The 22,243-nt window shown below is 43.0% G+C and overlaps 1 protein-coding gene across 1 annotated transcript in view; it reads left to right on the forward strand.

Moving 5' to 3' along the window:
• Positions 1 to 22,243, forward strand: part of DIPK1A (divergent protein kinase domain 1A) — a 572,187-nt gene that overhangs the window by 300,876 nt on the left and 249,068 nt on the right. The window contains exon 3 of the mRNA XM_044085677.1: positions 12,498 to 12,602. Within this exon, the coding sequence (XP_043941612.1) occupies positions 12,498 to 12,602 (105 nt within the window). The remainder of the gene's footprint in view (positions 1 to 12,497; positions 12,603 to 22,243) is intronic.

Here is a 22,243-nt window from a genome sequence, read left to right on the forward strand (position 1 = left end):
CAGCAAACAAAGTGTACCAATTTCAGTAAGAAGCAGTTGAGATATGCAGGCACTATAAGCCTTTAACCAGAAATTTCCAGCTCAGAAGGGCAGAGTGCAGTCTCTCCTCCCACAAGAGTGCAGACCACAAACCCTTTTAATGTAAAATAACTGGCCTGAAGCCCAAGTGCTTAAACCAGAATTAATACACTTTTAGAGTAACAGACACTGAGCCCTCAATCAGCAGTTCCCAACTTAGAAGGATGTAAGCTACCTGATGTCCTTCAAGAATGCAACTGCAGTCATAACATATGGGTTGTCCTGCCTCAGGCAGCCCTCGGTCGGCCGGATTCCAAAGTCTTGGTCCGGCGTCGGCCGGTGTCGCCTCCTCTCCGACGTCAGAACGGCTGGAGTATAAAGGCATCGGCCGACGCCATCTCCTTCAGTCTTTCTTGCCGCGCGGTGCCCGAAGCAGAAGCAGTTCGCAAGTGCCGGTCGGTCGGTCAGCTCCTGTGTTTTCAGTACCGAAGTCATCTAAAAGCTAAGTACCCCGTTGGGGAACATTTTTTCTTGCCTCAGCCGATGTCAGAACAAATTGAGAAAGTTAATAATTGTTTGTCTTGTGGTAAACAAATACCTCATAAGGACTTCCATTCTTATTGCCTCCCTTGCCTGGGCCCAGACCACAACGTCTCGGCCTGTGCTGCCTGTGCTTGCTTTAATAAGCGCACTCTCAGGTGCCGGGCAGAATTTGCCGAAGACTTTTTTGGCGAATCTTTCGCTTATATCATGCCTTCGGAACAACCGACAACTCAATCAACCAAAAAACTAAAGGACCGGGACCGACAACCTCGGCCTGCGTCCTCCACCGATACTCCTCCTAAACCGTCCGCGTGTGCTTTGGTCCCTTCGGAAGTGGTAATTCAACCGCTCCAGGCCGACGACACAGCGTTAACACGTCCTTCGGTCTCGGAGTCTACACCGGTGCCGGTTGTTGATTTTCCTCCAGAAACCGAAGTTCTGGATCTACCCGACACCACTCCTGTGGACAAGGTTACTCCTGCACGTGGGGCAGCTAGGCCTCCTGTATCCATGTCCATCAAGGCCTTTGCACGTGCTAAGGCCGCCAGCCAGACCAAGGCCCATCCTAAACCTACTGCCCAGGCCCCTTCTTCTGATAAGCAGATCATGTCTCTTGCTGCAGATCTTATTTCTCTTATCAGGGGGTCTCAGCCTCATCCAGACAGAGGTTCTCAGCCGCCTGCAGAGAAAAGGCCCAGAACTGAGCAGGCCGACAACCTCTCTTCAGATGAAGCCTCTGGGGATTCTGAGCATTCAGATACCCAAGAAGAATCCTTCCAGGCCTATGAGGACTCTGATGCTGAGGAATCTATTCCCTCTGCCTCACCTCCTGAGGATTTTTCGTTCGGTGAAGTCCTACACTCTATGAGGGAGCATTTTAAATGGCAGGGTTAGGAATTCTCTGATTCCAGGAAAAGGCTACGTACCTTCCTCAAACTACCCCAGCACAGACCTTTAGCTATCCCTCCAGTTATGGATGTCCTGGATGATGTTTTATCTGACTCCAGTACTAACCCTGATTCTCTCCCTCCTGCTCCTGTCAAGCCAGACAGATATTATAGGGTTCCTGACACCCACAAACATCTCTTTAAGGCCCATTCTGTGGATCTAGAAACTATTTCACAGGGCCCCAAGGGAGTGGCTACTTCCACAGCCAAGAAACTACTGCCAGCGGATAGGGAAGCTAGGTCCCTGGAGAGATGGGGTAAAAAAGTTTATACCTCTACCACCCTGGCCATGAGGTCACCTAACTGCCTTTTTCATATGTTTCAGTACCAGGATTTTTTACTGGATGTATTACAGAAAAAGCTAGCCTCTCCTGAGCCTGTTGATAGAAAGGCACTGCAGGATTTAGTACATAACACTCAGCAGGTTAGCAGTCATTTTCTTCAGTGTGGTTATGATGCATTGGAAGCTTCATGTAGGGCAGCTATGACTGGGGCTGTTATACGTAGACATGCTTGGTTAAAAGAACAGCCACTGCCAGACCATGTTAAAGTAAAGTTACTTGATGCACCTCTGGAAAAACAGAAGCTTTTTGGTGCTAATGCACAAGATGTGTTGAAGTCCATTGAGGAAAAAGCAAAATCAGTACAGACAGTCAAAGATTTCCTCCAGGTTCAGCCACCCAGATTCAGCAGGAATTGGCCTTCAAAGAATTGGTCCTTTCCAGACACTGACAAGTTTCAAAGGGGAAAAAACAGGCGTGCCCGAGGTAGAGGGCAATACCGAGGCTCCTACAGGGGCCGCCAATGGCAACCACCAAATCAAAGAGGTGGCGCAGGCAGTCCAGCTGCACCACAAGGACAAACACAATGACTTGACTTTCATACCGTCTACAAGGGCTCAAAGAGAAGCGCCTTTGGGCGGAAAATTATCCTTATTCTCAAAAAACTGGCATATCTTAACCAAGGACAACTGGATTCTGGATTTAATAGACAAAGGTTACAGATTTCACTTCCATGCTTTACCAATAAGACAAGGCATGCCAAACCTGCCACTTCATCAAAGGGCAGAGGCACTCATTCAGGTTTCAAAGCTGCTAAATATAAAAGCAATAGAAAAGGTCCCTCCACAGGAACAAGGCCAGGGTTTTTATTCAAGACTGTTCCTTGTTCCAAGAAAGGAAAGCAAATGGAGGCCTATACTGGACTTGTCTACTCTAAATACTTATCTCATTGTGCCGAAGTTCAAAATGCTGACGTTGCAGCAACTCCTTCCCATGCTGGGCAAGGGGTCCTGGCTGGTCACTCTGGACCTCAAGGAGGCATACCTGCATGTCCCAATCAGACAAAGCTGCAGAAGATACCTCAGATTTCTTGCAGGGACAGAGCATTATCAATTCTCAGCATTGCCGTTTGGCTTATCTACTGCGCCCAGAGTGTTCACGAAATGCCTGGCATCAGTAGTGGCACACTGCAGACTCCAGGGGATTCAAATATACCCCTACCTGGACGACTGCCTCATACAAGCAGACAACAAACAAACCTTGATAGCAAACTTGGACTATGTCATTCAATTACTACAGGCCTTGGGATACACAGTCAACATTCAGAAATCAAGACTTCTGCCATCCCAACAAATTATTTTCCTAGGAGCCAAACTAGACACAAAAACACAAATGGCTTATCTCACAGAGGAAAAACAACAGCAGTTACCAGAGTACTTCAAAGGCCTAGCAAAGCTCTCCCAGCTGACTGCAAGGAAAATCCTGCAGGCCCTGGGGTTCATGGCATCTTGCATTCTTCTGATACCTTTGGCAAGACTTCATATGAGAAAGCTGCAATGGTACTTAAAAAGCTTATGGTCCCAACACAGCCAAAGCCTAGAGGACGTAATCCCACTCATTCCATGTCTGCAAAGAGAATTTCTGTGGTGGGCTCAAGCAAGTCAGTTAAACAAAGGCATGTCTTTCAACAAACCTCAAGCAGGTCAAATGATTACAACAGATGCCTCAGACCATGGATGGGGGGCGCACATGGAGGGCAGATGCATTCAAGGTCAATGGACACCAAGGGAAAGGCATCTGCACATAAACCAAAAGAGATGTTGGCAGTGATACATGCAATCGAGACTTTTGAAAAATCACTTCAACAAGGACATTTGCTAATAAGGACAGACAACACCACCGTTATGTGGTATATAAACAAGCAGGGAGGCACTCATTCTTATCCCCTCTGCAGACTAACAATGATTCTCTGGGAAAAATCCCTAAGTCTGAAGATACATTTGCAATCCCAGTTTGTGCCAGGCAAGGACAATGTACTGGCGGACAAGCTGAGCAGAACTTTCTTGGATCCACACGAATGGATGCTGCATCCTCACATTTTCACACAAATAACAAGGACATGGGGAAGACCGGACATAGATCTCTTTGCTTCTCACATGAATCATCACCTGGAAAAGTTTTGTACAAGGACCCACCATCCTCTAGCCTAGAAAACAGATGCTCTCTCCTTCAGCTGGAATTCCCTAACAATTTATGAATTCCCTCCTCTACCACTGCTGACCAGGGTGATACTGAAGATCAAAGCAGAACAACCAACAGGCATTTTGATAGCTCCAGACTGGCCAAGGCAGCACTGGTACCCATTGCTGTTGAGCATAACTCGGACCAAACCGTGGCCTCTGCCCCTATGGCCTCTGCTTCTAACACAACACAATTACAGGACTGTTCATCAAAACCTGAAAACATTGCATCTGACAGCCTGGAGGTTACCATAACTCCTTCCGATATCTCTCTTTCCAAAAAAGTTCAAGAGATCTTACTGGAAGCACGCAGACCTTCCACCAGAAAAACCTATTCAGCCAAGTGGAAGAGATTCATCATCTGAAATGCTAACAGGGGTCAGGATACAACAGTGTTGAGTATATCTCAGATATTGGAATACTTGGCAGAAATGTTTCATACTGGTCTCTCATATTCTTCCATAAAGATTCATGCCTCCACAATCTCAGCAAAATACAATTGTGATCCACCTGTGTTTTCACATCCTTTGCTAAGACAGTTCCTAAGAGGGATAAAGAATATCAAACCTCCCAGGAAACCACCAGTACCTGCATGGGACCTCAATTTCGTGTTGGAAAAATTAACTCTTCCTCCTTTTGAACCAGCAGCAACTTCAGAAATGCAATTTCTCTCATGGAAAACGGTTTTCCTATTGGCAATCACATCAGCAAGAAGAGTCTCGGAGATACAGGCACTCATGGCAGTACCTCCTTTTCTCATTTTTCATCAGGACAGAGTCTCTCTAAGAACCAACCCTTCATTCATGCCAAAAGTAATTTCCAGGGTGTCTCTAAATCAAGCCATTCATCTGCCTACTTTCTTCCCCAATCCTCAAAACAGGGGGGAAGCACTGCTGCATACTTTGGACATACACAGACAACTACGCTACTACTTGGACAGAACTAAGGCCAGCAGAAAGTCTGACCAACTGTTTGTGGCCTATGCTGCTGGAGTACAAGGAAAAGCAATCTCCAAACAAACAATTTCCAAATAGATTGGACACTGCATCAGATTTTGCTATTCTTTTCATGGAAAAGGTGTGCCAGCCAATATTAGGCCACACTCCACCAGAGCTATAGCCACATCCACAGCTTTCGTAAGAGGAGTGGCTACAAAGGACATTCTAGAGGCTGCTACATGGAGCTCCGTGCATACATTTACCAAGCACTACAGCCTGCCTTTATACTCCAGATCCAGAGCAGGCTTTGCTTCGGCAGTCCTGCAGGACATTTTAGCTACAACATCACTTTCTTAGTCTCAACCACCCCCAGCTTGGCTATGGTATTCAACCCATATGTTATGACTGCAGTTGCATTCTTGAAGGACATAGTACAGTTTTGTACCTACCATAAATGTAGATGTCCGATAGATATGCAACTGCAGTCGGATTTTCCCACCCTCCTATCCCTCTGCAACCTTCTTTATGGGTCCACAACCCCTATCCCTAATAGCTGGGGGTATCTCCTATGGTGTATCTGTTTATTACTGTTGTGCGTGTCTGGAATTGTTTATCCATTCACCAAATTTAGCCTTCCTAGGAGGGCACCTGGCATCTGGGGCTAGAAACACTGAAGGAGATGGCGTCGGCCGATGCCTTTATACTCCAGCCGTTCTGACGTCGGAGAGGAGGCGACACCGGCCGACGCCGGACCCAGACTTTGGAATCCGGCCGACCGAGGGCTGCCTGAGGCAGGACAACCTATATGTTATGACTGCAGTTGCATATCTATCGGACATCTACATTTATGGTAGGTACACAACTGTACTTTCTGCCACTACAGTGCAGATCACAAACTTTCTTAATGTAAAACAACTGGCCTGAAGCCCAAGTGCTTAAACCAGAATTAATACACTTTTAGAATAACAGACACTGAGCCCTCAATCAGCAGTTCCCAACTTAGAAGGATGTAAGCTACCTGTCCTGCTACCACAGTGCAGGCCACAAACCTTCCTAATGTAAAACAACTGGTCTGAAGCCCAAGTGCTTAATCCAAAAGGCTTAGAATGATAGCTACACTTTAATCAAGTTACTACCAAGCAGTAATAAATACAATTGAATACTTTAAAGAATGCCTGGATTAGTGCTCAAGTTATACAAACAAAGCTAGATTCAGCAGGCCTGGATCTAGTCTATGCTACAGCAAACAAGGTGTACCAATTTCAGTAAGAAGCAGTTTATATATGCAGGCACTATAAGCCTTTAACCAGAAATTCCCAGCTAGAAGGGCAGAGTCCAGCCTCTCCTCCCACAAGAGTGCAGACCACGAACCCTTTTAATGTAAAATAACTGGCCTGAAGCCCAAGTGCTTAAACCAGAATTAATACACTTTTAGAATAACAGACACTGAGCCCTCAATCAGCAGTTCCCAACTTAGAAGGATGTAAGCTACCTGTCCTGCCACCACAGTGCAGACCACAAACCTTCCTAATGTAAAACAACTGGTCTGAAGCCCAAGTGCTTAAACTAAAAGGCTTAGAATGAGTTACACCAAGCAGTAATAAATACAATTGAGTACTTTTAAGATGACGCAAAAGCAAAATAAAGTAGGAAGAAACACAAATACAGTAAAAGCAGATTTTTTTTTTTTTTTTTGAGTGAGCAAATGAGATGAGCCCAGGAGTTACAGGACAGAAACAAGTGCAAATGCAGGCCTTCAAATCAGAAAGTTGAGAGAGATGGAAGACTGCCCAAATGGCCAATAACTACAAATTCTGGGCCAGAACCACTCCTTATGTGGTAGACAGGTTACCTAGTGCTTACCACTCCCACTGATAAGCTAGAAGGCTTCCCTCCAACACAGAAAGGCTTGGGGGCTCAGAAGCTTACAAATAGTCCTGGATACAGCAAATCTGTATCTGGAACACTAATTACAGGAAAGTAGCAAAAACAATAGTAAAAACAATTCACATGCAGTGCAAGCTGGAACACTTGAGTATGTAGCAATATTATTCCACACACAGTTTGAAAAAATGTAATTAAATTAAAAAGGACTAAAAGCAAGTGCAGAAAGGGTTTATTAGGTAGAATGCGGTAAAGAGATGGGACTGGGGGAGTGTCCTAGATCAAATCTACAGTGGGGCAGGCACTGCAAAAGCCACCAAATTTAAACTACAACCAAGAACAGGGAGGGGGGTGGGGAAAAGTTTCAACAGAGATGTGAGGAATCAGAGTGCAAATTATAAAACCAAAAAAATATATATTGATCTCTGTATATTTGCAGAACACTAAGAAAACAGATATCTAAGCAACAATTTAGCTCTATAATACAAAATAATACAGAAAAATATACTCAGCTCTATATATTTGCAGATAGTCTTGTAAGGCTGTCTCTCAACACACACAGGTTCCACTTTAAATGCAGACTGCTGTTATTAACAGTTCAGATAATAAAATTTAAGCATGCACTGAATGAAGAGCAGATTCAAAACTTCCTGCTCAGTTAATATTCGCGCAACACAATTTAATCACTTTAAATACTGTATTATTTGAAAAAAAGTGCAGCTAAAGGTACTTAAATTCTCTTATACGTCCAGTTGAATACAGCTAGATCTTAGCCGGCCAAAGCTGAGGTTTGTAAGCAGAAAATATTTCAAACTGTACCACTTAAATAGTCACTGACAGGAAATCAAAGAATGTGGCTACCCCCACACCTGCAATTACTACAGATAATAAAATGTAAGCATGCACTGAATGAAGAGCAGATTCAAAACTTCCTGCTCAGTTAATATTCATGCAACACAATGTAATCACTTTAAATACTGTATTATTTGAAAAAAAGTGCAGATAAAGGTACTTAAATTCTCTTATACGTCCAGTTGAATACAGCTAGATCTTAGCCGACCAAAGCTGAGGTTTGTAAGCTGTGATATAAATTGTGCCGCTTTTGGGACATACTGAGTGTTATTTAAACTATTAATTATGTAGACTGGTATCATTTTTCTAATTTTTAAAAACTATTTCAGAAAATAATCACTTGGAAAGGAATTTGTTGCAATCATGTAAAAGCTCTTTCCTGAATAAAAGTACCTAACACTGTGTATATCTAAACGGTACTTTTTCCAAGGTATGAAAAGTAACTTGTAAGAACTTATATATGTATATATATAATTTTGGATCTGTCTGCATTGTAATATCTTTTTTTAAAGACTGTGAATACTCTGAATTCTATCCCTGTAAAAAAAAAAAAAAAAAAAAAAAAAAAAACTTTTTTTTTTTTTGCCTAATGCTTTCTAAACTTCTAAATTCCTTAGCTTAAGAATTAAGGAGAAAGACAAAAAATAAGGGTGAAAGGCCCAAAATCAGGAACAGATTTTAAACAGAGCTCCTATATACACAGAGAAAGAGAAATTGATGTTAAATAGTGCTGTTATATACTTAGAACATTGCTGGCATAACAGATTTGCATTAGAATGCATTTTCTGAATGCTGTAAAGTCTGAAACTTAAATGTCTGTCATTATTTAGATGTTGTGTCTTTCGGCTTTTCCTGGTTAGGAGTCGCCACAACGGAACTCCGGTCCGCTAATGATTGGCAGTAGATTTTTACGTGCCGAGTTGCCAGCCCTGATGCACAACCTTCAACGAAGGTACGCCCATTCACGCATGTCTCCACACAGAGGACGCTCTAGCTGAGAATCGAACAGGACAACGTCTTACTGTGAGGCGACAGTGCTTTAGTAAACAGTGCAATCTTAATGTTTTTCCAGGTGGGAAAAAGTTGATGAGGAGCAGACCAAAAAATGTGTGATAAAATCAGGTATATTATAAAAGGTCAGGGAGAATTGAGAGATATGCTAATTACTGTCTACACCTTACATTTTCCATTCCACTGCTACACTGGTTAATGAGTTAATCTGTAAATGCAGCCAGACTCAAGTGTTTATATGACACTTGGGTTTAAAGGCAAAGAGTCATAAATGAAGACTGAAGGCACTGTTGCACCACATGCACAGAGTGGAGGATCTAGGTGATCTAAATTATGCCACTTTGCTATTAGGATAATTTGCTGACAAAAAAATCATGATGTTGAATACGACTACTTTTTAATTTAATCCATGGATTGATCCCGACTCCCACCACCTCATCCAAGCTCCAACTATCGTTGGGAGCTGAAAAAAATAGTCACTCTCCAGGTACTTTTTGCAGCAAAAACTATGCTGTCTACCAGCCAAGTCCATCTGGGGGATGGGGCTGAGTGGTAGGAATAGGGAGAGAATGCAATAGAGGATGGAGTCTGCATAGGTATTAATGAAAAAGGTACCATAAAAAATCTGCATTAAATTTAAGAAGAAGAAAAAAGCAGAAAGTGGCTGTTACTCACTGAAGAGTGAACAATGGGTAAAGTCAAAAACCAAAAGAATGCATTGTATGTGTGTACAGACAGATTCATGCATGTGACAAGTCAACCAGATAGTGCTCTTTGATGGGAGGGGGTGGAAGGGTACTGGGTATAGCACTTTTTTTAATGTACAGTTACTAACTGTACTGATACACCACTATGTTGGAACTCAACTTGTAACAATTGATTATGCAACTCTCGGTCGATCAGTGTCATGCAAAAAAAAAAAAAACATATACAAGGACATTGGCTGCAAGATGGGGCTTGCAACATTAGTGGGGTCCTCCAGATAGCACCAGGTTATAGGAAGCTGCCTAGTAATCATTGTGGTAGATCCTTCTCTGCCTTCCAACTACCTGTCATTGTTTGAAGTGATTAGAGTAAATGCTAAAATGTAGCACTGTGCGCGTGTGATTATGTGAAGTAAATGTTTCTTTGAGTGTGTTGCATCATGACACTGTAGGGAATGGATTTTTTGAACGGTAATGTGTAGGGTAGGATTGGCAGCAATGGAAGGGTTAGGGTTAGCACACACAAGAAAGTTGGTACTAGGAGGGCGAATGTCTTATATGCAAGGAACCATAAGAACCGAGTAATCCTGAGACTAATCAGTACCTTTTGTAAACATTACAGATTGAATAATCAGTCCAAGAGCAGAGTGAGTTTTTATCTAAGCTAAACAGCAAAACATACAAATAGTAACCAGTAGAAAGCTTACATAGTAGTGTGTAATATTTGTAAAAAAAAAAAAAATCAGGATATACAGTTAATGAATATAAAACTTCTTGAGACATAGTGATATAGCAACATTGTTTTGACCAAGCAATTTGCTAAATCATTACACTTTTTAGATAAGCAACTAAACATTAGAGGTTAGCAAGATCTTCCCATAATGAATGTAATGTTCATTAGAAAAATACTTGGCAGATAGCGATTTATAGTAGCACCATTAGAGAGAGCAAGCTTGTAAACTGTAAATGATTCTTACTTTATTGAAGAAACTTATGTTGTGACTGTTGGTAGCAGTGATGGTGACCAGAAATATGTAGGTGTTAAAAGTCCTTATGTGCAGGGATCTATGAGAACTGAGTATTCCTTGAGACTAATCCTTCTTTTATTCCAAAGGTGGTATTTGAGTTGGCATGCCCTTTTTTTTCCCTAACCTTCAAAACAAAGGGGAAGGGATCTTGAATCTATTGGATGTTCACAGGCAACTCGGGTATTATATTACCAGTAACAAAGATGTCAGGCCTGTGGACCAATTCTTCCTCTCCTCCTTGCCAGGAAAGCGGGGCAGACTGATTTTCAAGCAAACTCCTTTCTAAATGGTTAGTGAACTATAGTGTAGTTTGTCACAGTCAGGGTGCACTTCCCTAAGGCAGCAGCCTCCACAGTTGCCTTCTTTGAGATTGTATTTGCTCAGGGCATTTGTGAAGAAGCATCTTCTGTGTTTGTCAGTACCATGTACATACATTAGAGTGAGCATTAAACCCAAGGGTAAAGTGAGTTTTGCCTCTGCCATTCCACAGGACATAATTAGGTGAGCTTTCCTACTTTTCCCGTGGATAATGAGTTACACTACAGTGGTGATCCCTATGATGAGCATAGTATGGTTGTGTGAGTGGCTTACCTCAACAGTAGATGTTTGAGTAGTAGCTCACTGCTCCAGTGTAGCTTTCCCATCTTCCATCCTACAGGCTCTTATAAACTCTTCCTTTATATATCATGGGGCCTGGGGCCCTCATGTGTTTTACTGCAACCTTTTCCTTTTTTATTTTTAATTTTGCAGGTGCATTGTCAGTATGACTATAGTGCTGTATAATGAAAAACAAAATGTTATGACTAAAATCTTTTATTTAATTGGGTATGTGGATTGGTCTGAGGACCCTTTCAGCTGCAGTCCAGGCCATGGTGGCCAAAGGAAGATGCGGCCATAAAACGTAATAATCAGTTATCAAGTACATCAAGGAACTAGGTGCCGTATAAAAGGCAGACATTTACAAATTCATTAATTACATAAGTACATATAAGTATAAAACTGTAAATGTAATATAAAAGGCATAGTAAAAACAGTGCAAAACATAATGCATAGTAATATAATTATGAACTTTTGTTTTACCTTGTGATAAACACAAAACAAGCATGGTTCATAATGAAGTGAATTATAATGCAACCATATGTATAGTAAAGAACTTTCTTTCCCTAAAATACCTTTCAGAACTCTCGTATTCCTCTCCCTCTTTCCTTCTGTATTCTAGATTTTACCTTCTTGAAGAGTGAGAAGTTAGCCTTACAGATAAGGATGAAAAGATGCACAGTGGTTATGCTAAGAGGGGAATATAAGAATGTAGTGCAGGGGTGGGTTAGCTCAGAGAGGAGGGAGAAAGTATATTACTCAATATGGACTTTAAAGAGCAGGGCTCTGGGACCAGATATACCCCTAACCAAGTTGTTATTTTGAGCTTCTTTCCATCAGAAAATAATTCAGTATTGGCACAAACAGTTAATTTTAGCCATACATCAGACCAGTATCAGGGGTAAGGAGGTGTTACACTCACTGAGGATGTTCACAGAAGCTTTGGCTGGACAAATTGTACTTTTTGTAACTTTCATGGCTAAAGAATGACGTCATTGGTGATCTCAAAAATCTTTTGTTACATTGAGTTACTCAATGCATCTGTACTTTCACCCAACATATCATCCCCGCATGTAGCCACTGAATAAGTTTATGTGCCTCTGGGTAGTTGTATTTGACCACCTTATACTACTTTTGTTTTACATTTTCAGCATGATACTTATTTTGTGTTAGTGTATTCAGTGACGTTTACTGTACATTGAGAATGTAGTGTATTTAGTAACTTTTACTGTACATTGAGAATGTAAACTGTTGCACAGGTCAGGGAATGTTATCACCATGACTGGCACATTTTAAGTGATGTAAGTAATTATCTTTTAGATTAAAAGCCGTAGTGGATATTTTGCAATCTGAGAGGCAAGAAAGCCGGAAGGGCATGTGTTCTTAAGCAGATATCAATAAAATATACATGTGTCTAGCCCTGAATGTTCAATAGTGTGCTCTTTTTGTTTCAGTGTGAGAAATACAAGCAGGGAGTCATTGATGGGCCAGCTTGTAGCAGCCTTTGTGATGAAACGCTCTACTTTGGCAAGTGTTTGTCAACTAAGTCAATCAATCAGGTAAGTAGAGAGAAATTGTGGTGTATTCATAAAAAAAATGTGTATATTTCTTAGCTACATTTGGAGATACCTGAAAGAGCTTCAGTGTAGCCATCCATTATTTCCAAAGTGCAGTCTGTGGTGTATTCCATTTGTAATAAAATGATATTAGAAAGTCTAGGTCAGACAGCAATTACAGTCAATATAAAAAGTGTACACACCCCTGTTAAAATGCCAGGTTTTTGTGATATAAAAAAAATGAAACCACAATAAATAATTTCAGAACTTTTCTCACCTTTAGTGTGACCTATAAACCTGTATAATTCAATTGAAAAATAAACAAATCTGTTAGGGGAAAAATATAAAAAATAAAAAAAACATACAATAGGCTGGTTGCATAAGTGTGCACACCCTTAAACTTATACTTTGTTGAAGCACCTTTTGATTTAATTACAACATTCCGTCTTCTTGGGAGCACAACTGCCATCAATTAAAGAGATTCTGATTAACCCCAAATAAAGTTCAGCTGTCCTAGTAGGATTTTTCTGACATCTACTCAGTTGCCTGCTACAACAAAAGCCATGGTTTGCAGAGAGCTTATAAACCATCAAAGGGATCTCATTGTCGAAAGGTATCAGTCAGGAGAAGGGTACAAAAAATTTCCACAGCATCGAGTATACCATGGAACACAGTGAAGACAGTCATCAAAAAGTGGAGAAAAAATGGGAGAACCGTGACATTGCAAAGAACTGGACGTCCCTTCAAAATTGCTGAAAAGACAAGACAAAAACTGGTCAGGGAGGCAGCCAAGAGACCTACAGCAACACTGGAGGAGCTGAAAGTATTTCTGGCAAGTAATGGTTGCGTACTACATAGGGCGGCCACGGTGGTGCAGCGATTAGCTTTGCCGCCTCACAGCAAGAGGTTCTCCGATTTGATCCTCTGCTGGGGTGCCTTCAGTGCGGAGTCTGCATGTCCTCCTTGTGGTTGCGTGGGTTTCCTCCGGGTGCTCCGGTTTCCTTCCACATCCCAAAGACATGCCTTAAGTGGATTGGACACACTAAATTGGCCCTAGGCGCAAGTGCATGCGTGTGTGTGCCTTCTGTGGAAGGTTGGGCGCCAGGCTGGCAACTCGACACCGTAAAAATCCACTGCCAATCATGAGCGGACGGTGATCCGCTGTGGCAACCCCTAACTGGGAAAAGCCGAAAGAAGAAGAAGAATGGTTGTGTACTACATGTGACAGGAATCTCCCGTATTTTCCATATGTCTGCACTATGGGGTAGGGTTACAAGACGGAAGCTTTTTCTTGCACAGAAAAACATCCAGGTCCGGCTAAAATTTGCAAAACAATACATCAAGTCTCCCAAAAGTATGTGGGAAAATGTGATGTGAAGTTGTTTAATCTCACCGTTCATTCTCCACTGATGGGTTCGGAGCCAATCCTCGGCTCCGACACGGCCATTTAGCAAAGCTGAAAGATTACCAGTAGCTCGAGACCAAGCCCCTTATCCCATGATGCACCGCTGGAATTACCTCAAATCTAGTTTGCCGCAGCACTGATCTCTTGGTTTCCAGCGTTGCTCGAGACGTTTTGTGGGATATTCTGCATATTTGCAAGTTTTCTTCATTTTTTTCTTATATATATATATATATATATTCTTAGATATAGTTAGGCTGCTGTTTAGAAGTGTTCCCCTTTCCCTTTTATAGCTTTTGCTTCTAGCCTCTTTATTCGTGACTTTTTGCTTCTTGGCCTTGGCCTGTAGTAGTGTAGACTAGTTAGGAGTTTATATTAATATTCTATATTGTATTTTATACATATCTAGAGTGGCCCCTTTGGGCTTTTGTTTGTGATAGTTGTTGATAGTTCTTCATAGTTGTTAGTTTCTATATATAGATATTATGTCTGAAGATAAGGAAAAACTTCGAAAGTCTGGTTTTAAAAAATGTCCAGACTGCGGACAAAAATGTCTGTGGCAGATGCACATGTTCAGTGCATTTATTGTTTGGATGAGGTGTACCTTCAGGAGTCCTGCAGTATCTGCCACTCCTTTTCTACTAGGTTGCTGGCTGAGAGGAAGAGAAAACTTATAGATCAAGGTATCCTTAAGCAACCCTTTGTAGAAGCTTTGTCTGACCAGGATGGGGCCAGCAAGTCTTCAAAATCTTCCTCGAAGTCTAAGGCAAAAAATCAAAAAAAGTGGAGTATACTGTGACTTCGGCTCCACAGCCTTCGAAGCCAACAGTCTGTTCTTTTTGGAGCCGGGACTCTGGCTTGGAACCGGTCTCCGAGACTCCCTCTTCTCCAATTCTCCATTCGGCACCATCGGTGCTTTCTTCCAGGTCCTCTGTTAGCCTTTCAGATCTGGATATGGATCGACTGGTACAGAAGCTGTTAACGGTACCAGGCCTAGCTAAGGTGCTGTTGGGACCGACCCAGGCATCGGAACCGAAGACCACACTCCCTGAATTGACTTCTCCTCCTCCGAGCCATACCAGTCCTTTGGAGCTGGAGGAGGCCCCCTTGATGATTGTAGAACCCTTGGAGCCAACGGCTGTTCCAGTGTCATCAGCTCCATATGCTCGGACGTCCTTGGTTCCGACCGGGGACTCTAGAAGCTGACGCTCCCCTGTCAGATCCGGGGAGGATAGTCACACTGACTTGTCGGTGCTGAGTCTTTCTCTCAGGGCTTCGGCTTGGGTGAACTCGGCTCCTACCTTGGGCTCTGAGCCCACAGCATCGGTGCGGGAGGGGATCGCAGTCCCTTCGGGTCCGTCGACTCTTCAGCGGAGCCGTGATACTTTCGAAACCATGAGGCGAGTGTTGTCTCCAAAGACTTTCCTCATCACCAGGTTTGGCCTCTTCTTCCCTCAAAGTGCTTGTGTCCGCTTCTGCTACCATCGGTCACCACAAGGGTAGAGACCCAGACCCTCATATAGCCCTACTGGCCGTTTCCTGCTCTTCTGAGACTTCCTCAGAAGTTCCCACTGAGGAAGTCCCCAGAAAGAGGCTGTGCAAGAGGAGACACTTGGACTCCCCACAGGAGTTTTTGACATCTGACACCGACTTGGATGAGTCAGAAGGGTCCCTTCAATCCCCCTCTGAGGACATCTCCTTTGTGGAGATACTTGAGATCCTTAGACAGAGGGGTGATTGGCAGTCCAAAAGCCCTACTGAGGATGAGTCGGTTCTTCTGAAGGCTTTCGGGTCTCAGCCTTCCACCTCCTGGGTGTCTCCACCCTCTGATGAGCTTATGCAATTGGTCTCTCGTAGGGAGTGGTAGTCACTGAGTGGGAGTCCATGGATCCTGTCCCTCGGAGGTCTAAGAAATGTATTTCTTCCCCTGTGGATAAATCCTTTCTGTCTAAAGGAGTTCCTGTTGATGCCATGATGGTGGCAGCAGCCACAAAGAAGGAATTATTGGAAACATCTGCGTCTGTCCGTCCTCCTAACAGATAGTCCAGAATCATGGATAGATATGGGAAACGCATGTTCAGTTCAGTGACTTTCACTCTTCGATCACTGAACTATCTGACCCATTTCACCAGACTGCAAAGAGATCTCCTTAAGGAGCTGGGAGATTCTCTTCAGGGTACTGTAGCTGCAGGCATCTCTGACATAGTTTCTGCCCAGCTTGCTACCCTTAATTCCATTCTGAACTCATCCATGCGTCTCATATCCTTTGCAGCTGATGGTTCGAGTAGGCCTGCAGGTACAGGGATTGCTCTTCGTAGGCATGCCTGGATGCGCCTCTGTTCCTTTTCGGAGCCTTTCAAGTCTTTATTCATAAACACCCCGTTTGACGGCTCATCCTTGTTTGGGCCAAAGGTAAGGGTAACATTGACCAGGTGTGAACAGGAGGGAAAGACTCTTTCTGCCATTGGAGTCCGTTTTTTCCACCCCTACTCGGCCTTATCCCAAAGGCTAAAGGGGAGGGAAGATGTGGTTCCGGAAAGCCCGTGGAGCCTTTCAGGACACACATGGAGAGCCTACCTCCAGGGGCAGAGGAGGGGGTAATAATGGAAGATGCCGCCCTTGCGGCAGAGGGGGTCCACAACACCAGAGTGACAGAGATCACTTCACAGCTCTCCTGAGAGGAGGCCCAACTGTCCTGCTCTGGAGGCGGTTGGGGGTCGCTTATCTTTGTACCCAGAAGCCTGGCTAGATATTACAAATGACAGATGGGTACAAAGCATCATTTCCAGAGGGTATTTCATACCGTTCTCTGCTCCACCCATTCCCGTCAAGAGAATCCCGGACATTCCACCCAGTTACAGGGAACAAGCAACCACAGAAGTCCGCAAGTTGCTAGAAAAAAAGAGTCATCCAGCCAGTCTCAGCAGACCAAACAAGATTCGGAACTTACTCAAGATTCTTTTTGGTTCCAAAGAAAACATGGGACTGGAGACCCATTTTGGACCTGAGCAAACTGAACCAATTTGTGAAAAAAAGAGATGTTTCGGATCGTCATGCTTCAGTCCATACTTCCCTTTTTAGGGAAGGACAATTGGATGTGCTCGATATATCTCAAAGATACGTACTGCCACATAGAAATGGCCAGACTATCCAGAGATCATCTGCGTTTCTGGCTGGGAGCCAGTCACTACCAGTTTCGAGCCCTGCTCTTTGGTCTCACTACAGTCCCCAGAGTGTTTACCAAATATATGACACCTGAGGCGTTTAGGATTCCAGGTGTTTCTGTACCTAGATGATTGGCTCCTTACCTCCACCACCAGGCATCAACTGATTCAGGCAACATAATCCACTCTGACACTCTGCATCCACTTAGGCATTACGGTCAACTTCAAAAAGTTTGCCTTGTCGCCATCGCAGCATATCGTCTTTATAGGGACAGAGTTAGACACTTCAACCACCACTCTACATCTTCCAGTCGAAAGGGAATCTATTCTTTGCCAGTACATCACTTCATTGGTGTCAGAGAACAGAGCTCCAGTCACAGAGGTCTTGAAAGTACTAGGTTTGATGGCGGCAGCAATTTTAGCCATTCCATTGGTGAGGATGCATATGCAGATTCTTCACTGGCTCCTGTTCACTCAGTGGTCTTACCAGGAATTGCCAATGATTCTGATTATAAACTCTTGCAAGAAAGATCTTCAGTGGTGGTTGATGTCTCTACATGTCACAATAGGATGTCCCTTTATACTCCCCCCTCCAGTAGCCACTGTGACCACGGACGCTTCCCTGATAGGGTGGGGGGGGGGGCATTTTCAGGGAAAGACTGCTCAGGGCACATGGATGGATCAAGAATCACATTTGCATATCAATGTCCTAGAGATGAGAGCTGTACTTCTGGCGTTGCAGTACTTTCAGGACTCTCTTCCTCTAGGGACAATTGCCATACAGACAGACAACATGTCAGTGGTCTGGTATTTGAACAAACAGGGCGGGACCAAGTCTTGCCCCCCTTTGCCGAGACGCCCTCAGAGTTTGGCAGTGGGCTGTGTCATCCCACCACTTTCTGTTGGCAACGCACATCCCGGGGCGATCCAACGTGATAGGGGACAAGCTGAGCAGAGCAATTTTGTTGCCACACAAGTGGTCCCTCAAACAGGAGATTGCGGACAGGATTTTCCGCAAATGGGGCCAGCCTTGCTGCAATCTTTTTGCCAGCCACATCAACACCAAATGCAGAAGCTACGTTGCCCTGATACCCCCGCCAGGAGAACCCCAGAGGGATGCACTCGTACACGATTGGCCTCCGGGTCTCCTCTATGCATTTCCCCCAATTCCACTAATACTCAGATTTTTACAGAAAGCAAAGTCACTGGGAAGGACTGTCATTCTTATAGCCCCTCATTGGCCTCGGCAGATTTGGTTTCCAATTCTTTACCATCATCTCTTGGAGGATCCATGGATTCTGGACCAAGTTCCAGACCTTCTGACACACCCATCAGGGGACCTCCATCCTTCCTTGCAGTCACTGAAGCTAACCGCTTGGCTGCTCCAGTTCCCCATATAGCCAGGCTTCGTAATCTTTCATATGACACAAGTCAAATTTTGTTGGCTTCCCATGAACCTTCCACCAGAAAATTTTTTCATAGTAAATGGAAGAGATTTTCCATTTGAGCTTCTAACCAGAACCTTCATTCTTACCAAGCTCCATTGTCATCCATACTAGAATTCTTGATCGAGATTTTTCACGAAGGAGTGGCAGCTGCTACCTTTAGTATTCAGTTAGCAACTATATCTAATTTTCATCTAGGTATTGATGGACTAAATATTATGCAACACCAGTTATCCAAGGCCTTCCTCAAAGGTACCTTTCACATGAGACCTCCAATGAAGACTCCTTATTCTCCATGGAGCTTGAATTTCATGCTATCCCGTATTATTCTTCCTCCCTTCGAACCAGCATCATCTAGTGAGCTCAAGGTTCTGTCATGGAAAACTATTTTTCTAGTGGCCGTTACTTCTGCCTGTAGAGTGTCAGAGCTTCAGGCATTATCTATCAAGCCCCCCTATATGATTTTTCATCCTGACAGAGTATCCCTTAGGACTAACCCTTCCTTTTTGCCTAAAGTATGTTCTGAGACAAACATCAATCAAGTTATTGAGTTGCCCATTTTTTCCCCAACCATAACAATTTAGAATACATGCTGCACAAACTTGATGTTCACAGACAGCTTAGATATTATCTGGACAGAACAAAAGCCTTCTGAAAGTTAGACCAGCTTTTTGTTTCATTCTCTGAAGCCAGAAAAGGTAGACCAGTGGTTAAAACAACCCTTTCTAAGTGGCTTTCAGATTGTATCACCTACACTTACTCATCTGCTAATAGATCTTGTTGCATAAAGTGAAGGCACATTCAACCAGAGCAGTCTCTACTTCTTCGACCTTTCAAGCCAAGTTACCCCTTGATAATATCTGTGCTGCAGCCACTTGGTCTAAGCCTCACACTTTTATCACTCATTACAAAGTGGATAAGGCCTCCAGGGACAGGGCTTCCTTTGGTTCTACAGTCCTGAAAAATGTACTCCCATGAGCCACCCAGGATTTAGGATGCTAGGGGCGCTACCCATCAGTGAAGAATGAACGGTGAGATTGAACAACTTCACACAAAGAAGTTATGTATTCACCATAAAGTTCCATGTGAGTTGTTCTATCTCACCTTCATTCTCACGTCCCTCCCTCCTTCCCCCACCTGGCTGACAGTTGACCTGGAGACTGACTTCATCCTGGTTATTCAATGTTTCTTCCTGTCTGGGGAGATTAGTCCTATTCCTAGGCTATGGTACACGCAGCAAACAAGATCTGAAGTAATTCCAGCAGTGCATAATGGGACAAGGGGCTCAGTCTCGAGCTACTGGTAATCTTTGAGCTTTGCTAAACGGCCGTGTTGGAGCCGAGGATCGGCTCTGAACCCATCAGTGAAGAATGAAGGCAAGATAGAAAAACTCACATGGAACGTTATGGTGAGTACATAACTTCTTTTTATGGTCTGATGAGACCAAGGTTGAACTTTTTGGCCACAATTTCAAACGCAAAAACAATACTTCACATCACCAAAAGAACACCATCCCCACAGTGGTGGCAATATCATGCTTTGGGGTGGCTTTTCTTCAGCAGGAACTGAGGCTTTAGTCAAGGTGGAGGGAATTATGAACAGTTCAATATACCAGTCACTTTTGGCCTAAAACCTTCAGGCATCTGCTAGAAAGCTGAAGATGAAGAGGAATTTCACCTTTCAACATGACAGTGACCCCAAGCATACATCCAAATCAACAAAAGAATGGCTTTGCCAGAAGAAAATTTAATTTTTGTAAAGGCCCAGCCAGAGCCCAAACCTAAATCCAATAGAAAATCTGTGGGGTGACCTGAAGAGGGCTGTGCACAAGAGATGACCTCGCAATCTGACCGATTTGGAAGGGGTTTGCAACGAAAAGTGGGCAAATATTGCCATGTCAACATATGCCATGCTGATAGACTCCTATCCAAGAAGCCTGAATGTTGTAATTAAATCAAAAGGTGCTTCAACAAAGTATTAGTTTAAGGGTGTGCACTCTTGTGCAACCAGCTTATTATGCATTTTTTATTTTTTTATATTTTTCCCCTAACAGATTTGTTTGTTTTTCAATTGAATTGTACAGGTTATAGGTCACATTAAAGGTGGGAAAAGTTCTGAAACAATTTATTGTGGTCTCATTTTTTGTCACAAAAACCTGGCATTTTAACAGGGGTGTGTGCACTTTTTATATCCAGTGTACCTAGAAATTGTAAGCCATCTCAGTTCACATTGCCAGAGGTGATGCACAGGATGCTAGAAGCAGTTATGAAGAAAGCAAGGGAAGTAGAGGGATAGCTCTGACACAGAAGCAAGTACAATGGCCTTGTAAAATGAGATGTGATATTTGAGCCTTTAAAGAATTCAGGAATTCAGTTTTTGTATGGCCTAGGTCAAACAGCAAAACGTACAAGTAGCAACCAATAGTAAGCTTACATAGAACTGCGCAGTACATGTAAAAAAAATCAGGACATACAGTTGATGAATGTAAAACTTTTCTACAGAGAGTCATGGTGACATAGCAACATTGTTTTGATCAAGTGACTTTATAAATCATTGCACTTTTAGATAAGCAATTAAACCTAAAAGTGATCAGCAAAATCTTCTTAGAGGGAATGTAATATTAATAAAAAAACATAATAAACAGCAGTTTAGTTATAGTAGCACCATTATAGATAAAACTTGAAAACTGTAAATGATTTCTGAAAACTATCACTTTGTGATTCATTGTTCTCAGGAGTCATCTGAAAATTATGAAACAGTCTTTTTTTCTAACTGTTGAGCAGACTGCAGACAAGTGCCTTTTCAGGAAGGGCCTGTTCATTCTTGTTTTCCCAGTAGTTATCAGCCCTGTTAGACCATTTCCTGAAGCTGTAATTTTCCTATGTTGGCTTGCTGAGAGCTACATTCAGAAGTACTTAACAGTGATTAGTCAAATCAGGAATGGACTTTTTAGTGATTTTTTTATCTGTTTTTATACATATTGGTCTTGCTTATGTGTCTCTGGTGTTCATCCACCTGTACCACGTACATATAATCTTTCAAAAAATATAATTTCTGTAACAGTGTCATGATACAATACAGTTTTTCTCTCTCTCTGTCTGTCTCACACACACACACATGTACACACACACACACACACTTTGCATAGCATAGTCACACACAGATGATGCTACATTTTAGTGCTTACTCCATCTCTAACCCACAAACTGTTACACACACACACACACACACACACACACACACACACACACACACACACACACACACACACACACACACACACACACACACACACACACACATACACACACACACACTTACACCTAATTTTGAAGCTTCCAGTATATCTACATATTTCTGAATTAGTAAACAACCCCACTTACTTGCAAGCAAACAATACAGAAAGTCAGTGTTCCCAGCATCAACATTTCCAGCACTCAAAGGGAACAATCTTTTTCTTCTTTCGGCTTTTCCCGGTTAGGCATCGCCACAGTGGAACTCCGGTCCACAAATGATTGGCAGTTGATTTTTGCAGTGCCAAGGTGCCAGCTCGACGCCCAACCTTCAATGAAGGCACGCCCATTTACGCATGTCTTTCAAACGCCACACACCTTTTCACTTTATTGATAAAGG

This window comes from Protopterus annectens, chromosome 10.part0 (genome assembly GCF_019279795.1).
Source record: "Protopterus annectens isolate FY-2018-M chromosome 10.part0, PAN1.0, whole genome shotgun sequence".
Taxonomy (NCBI): domain Eukaryota; kingdom Metazoa; phylum Chordata; order Ceratodontiformes; family Protopteridae; genus Protopterus; species Protopterus annectens.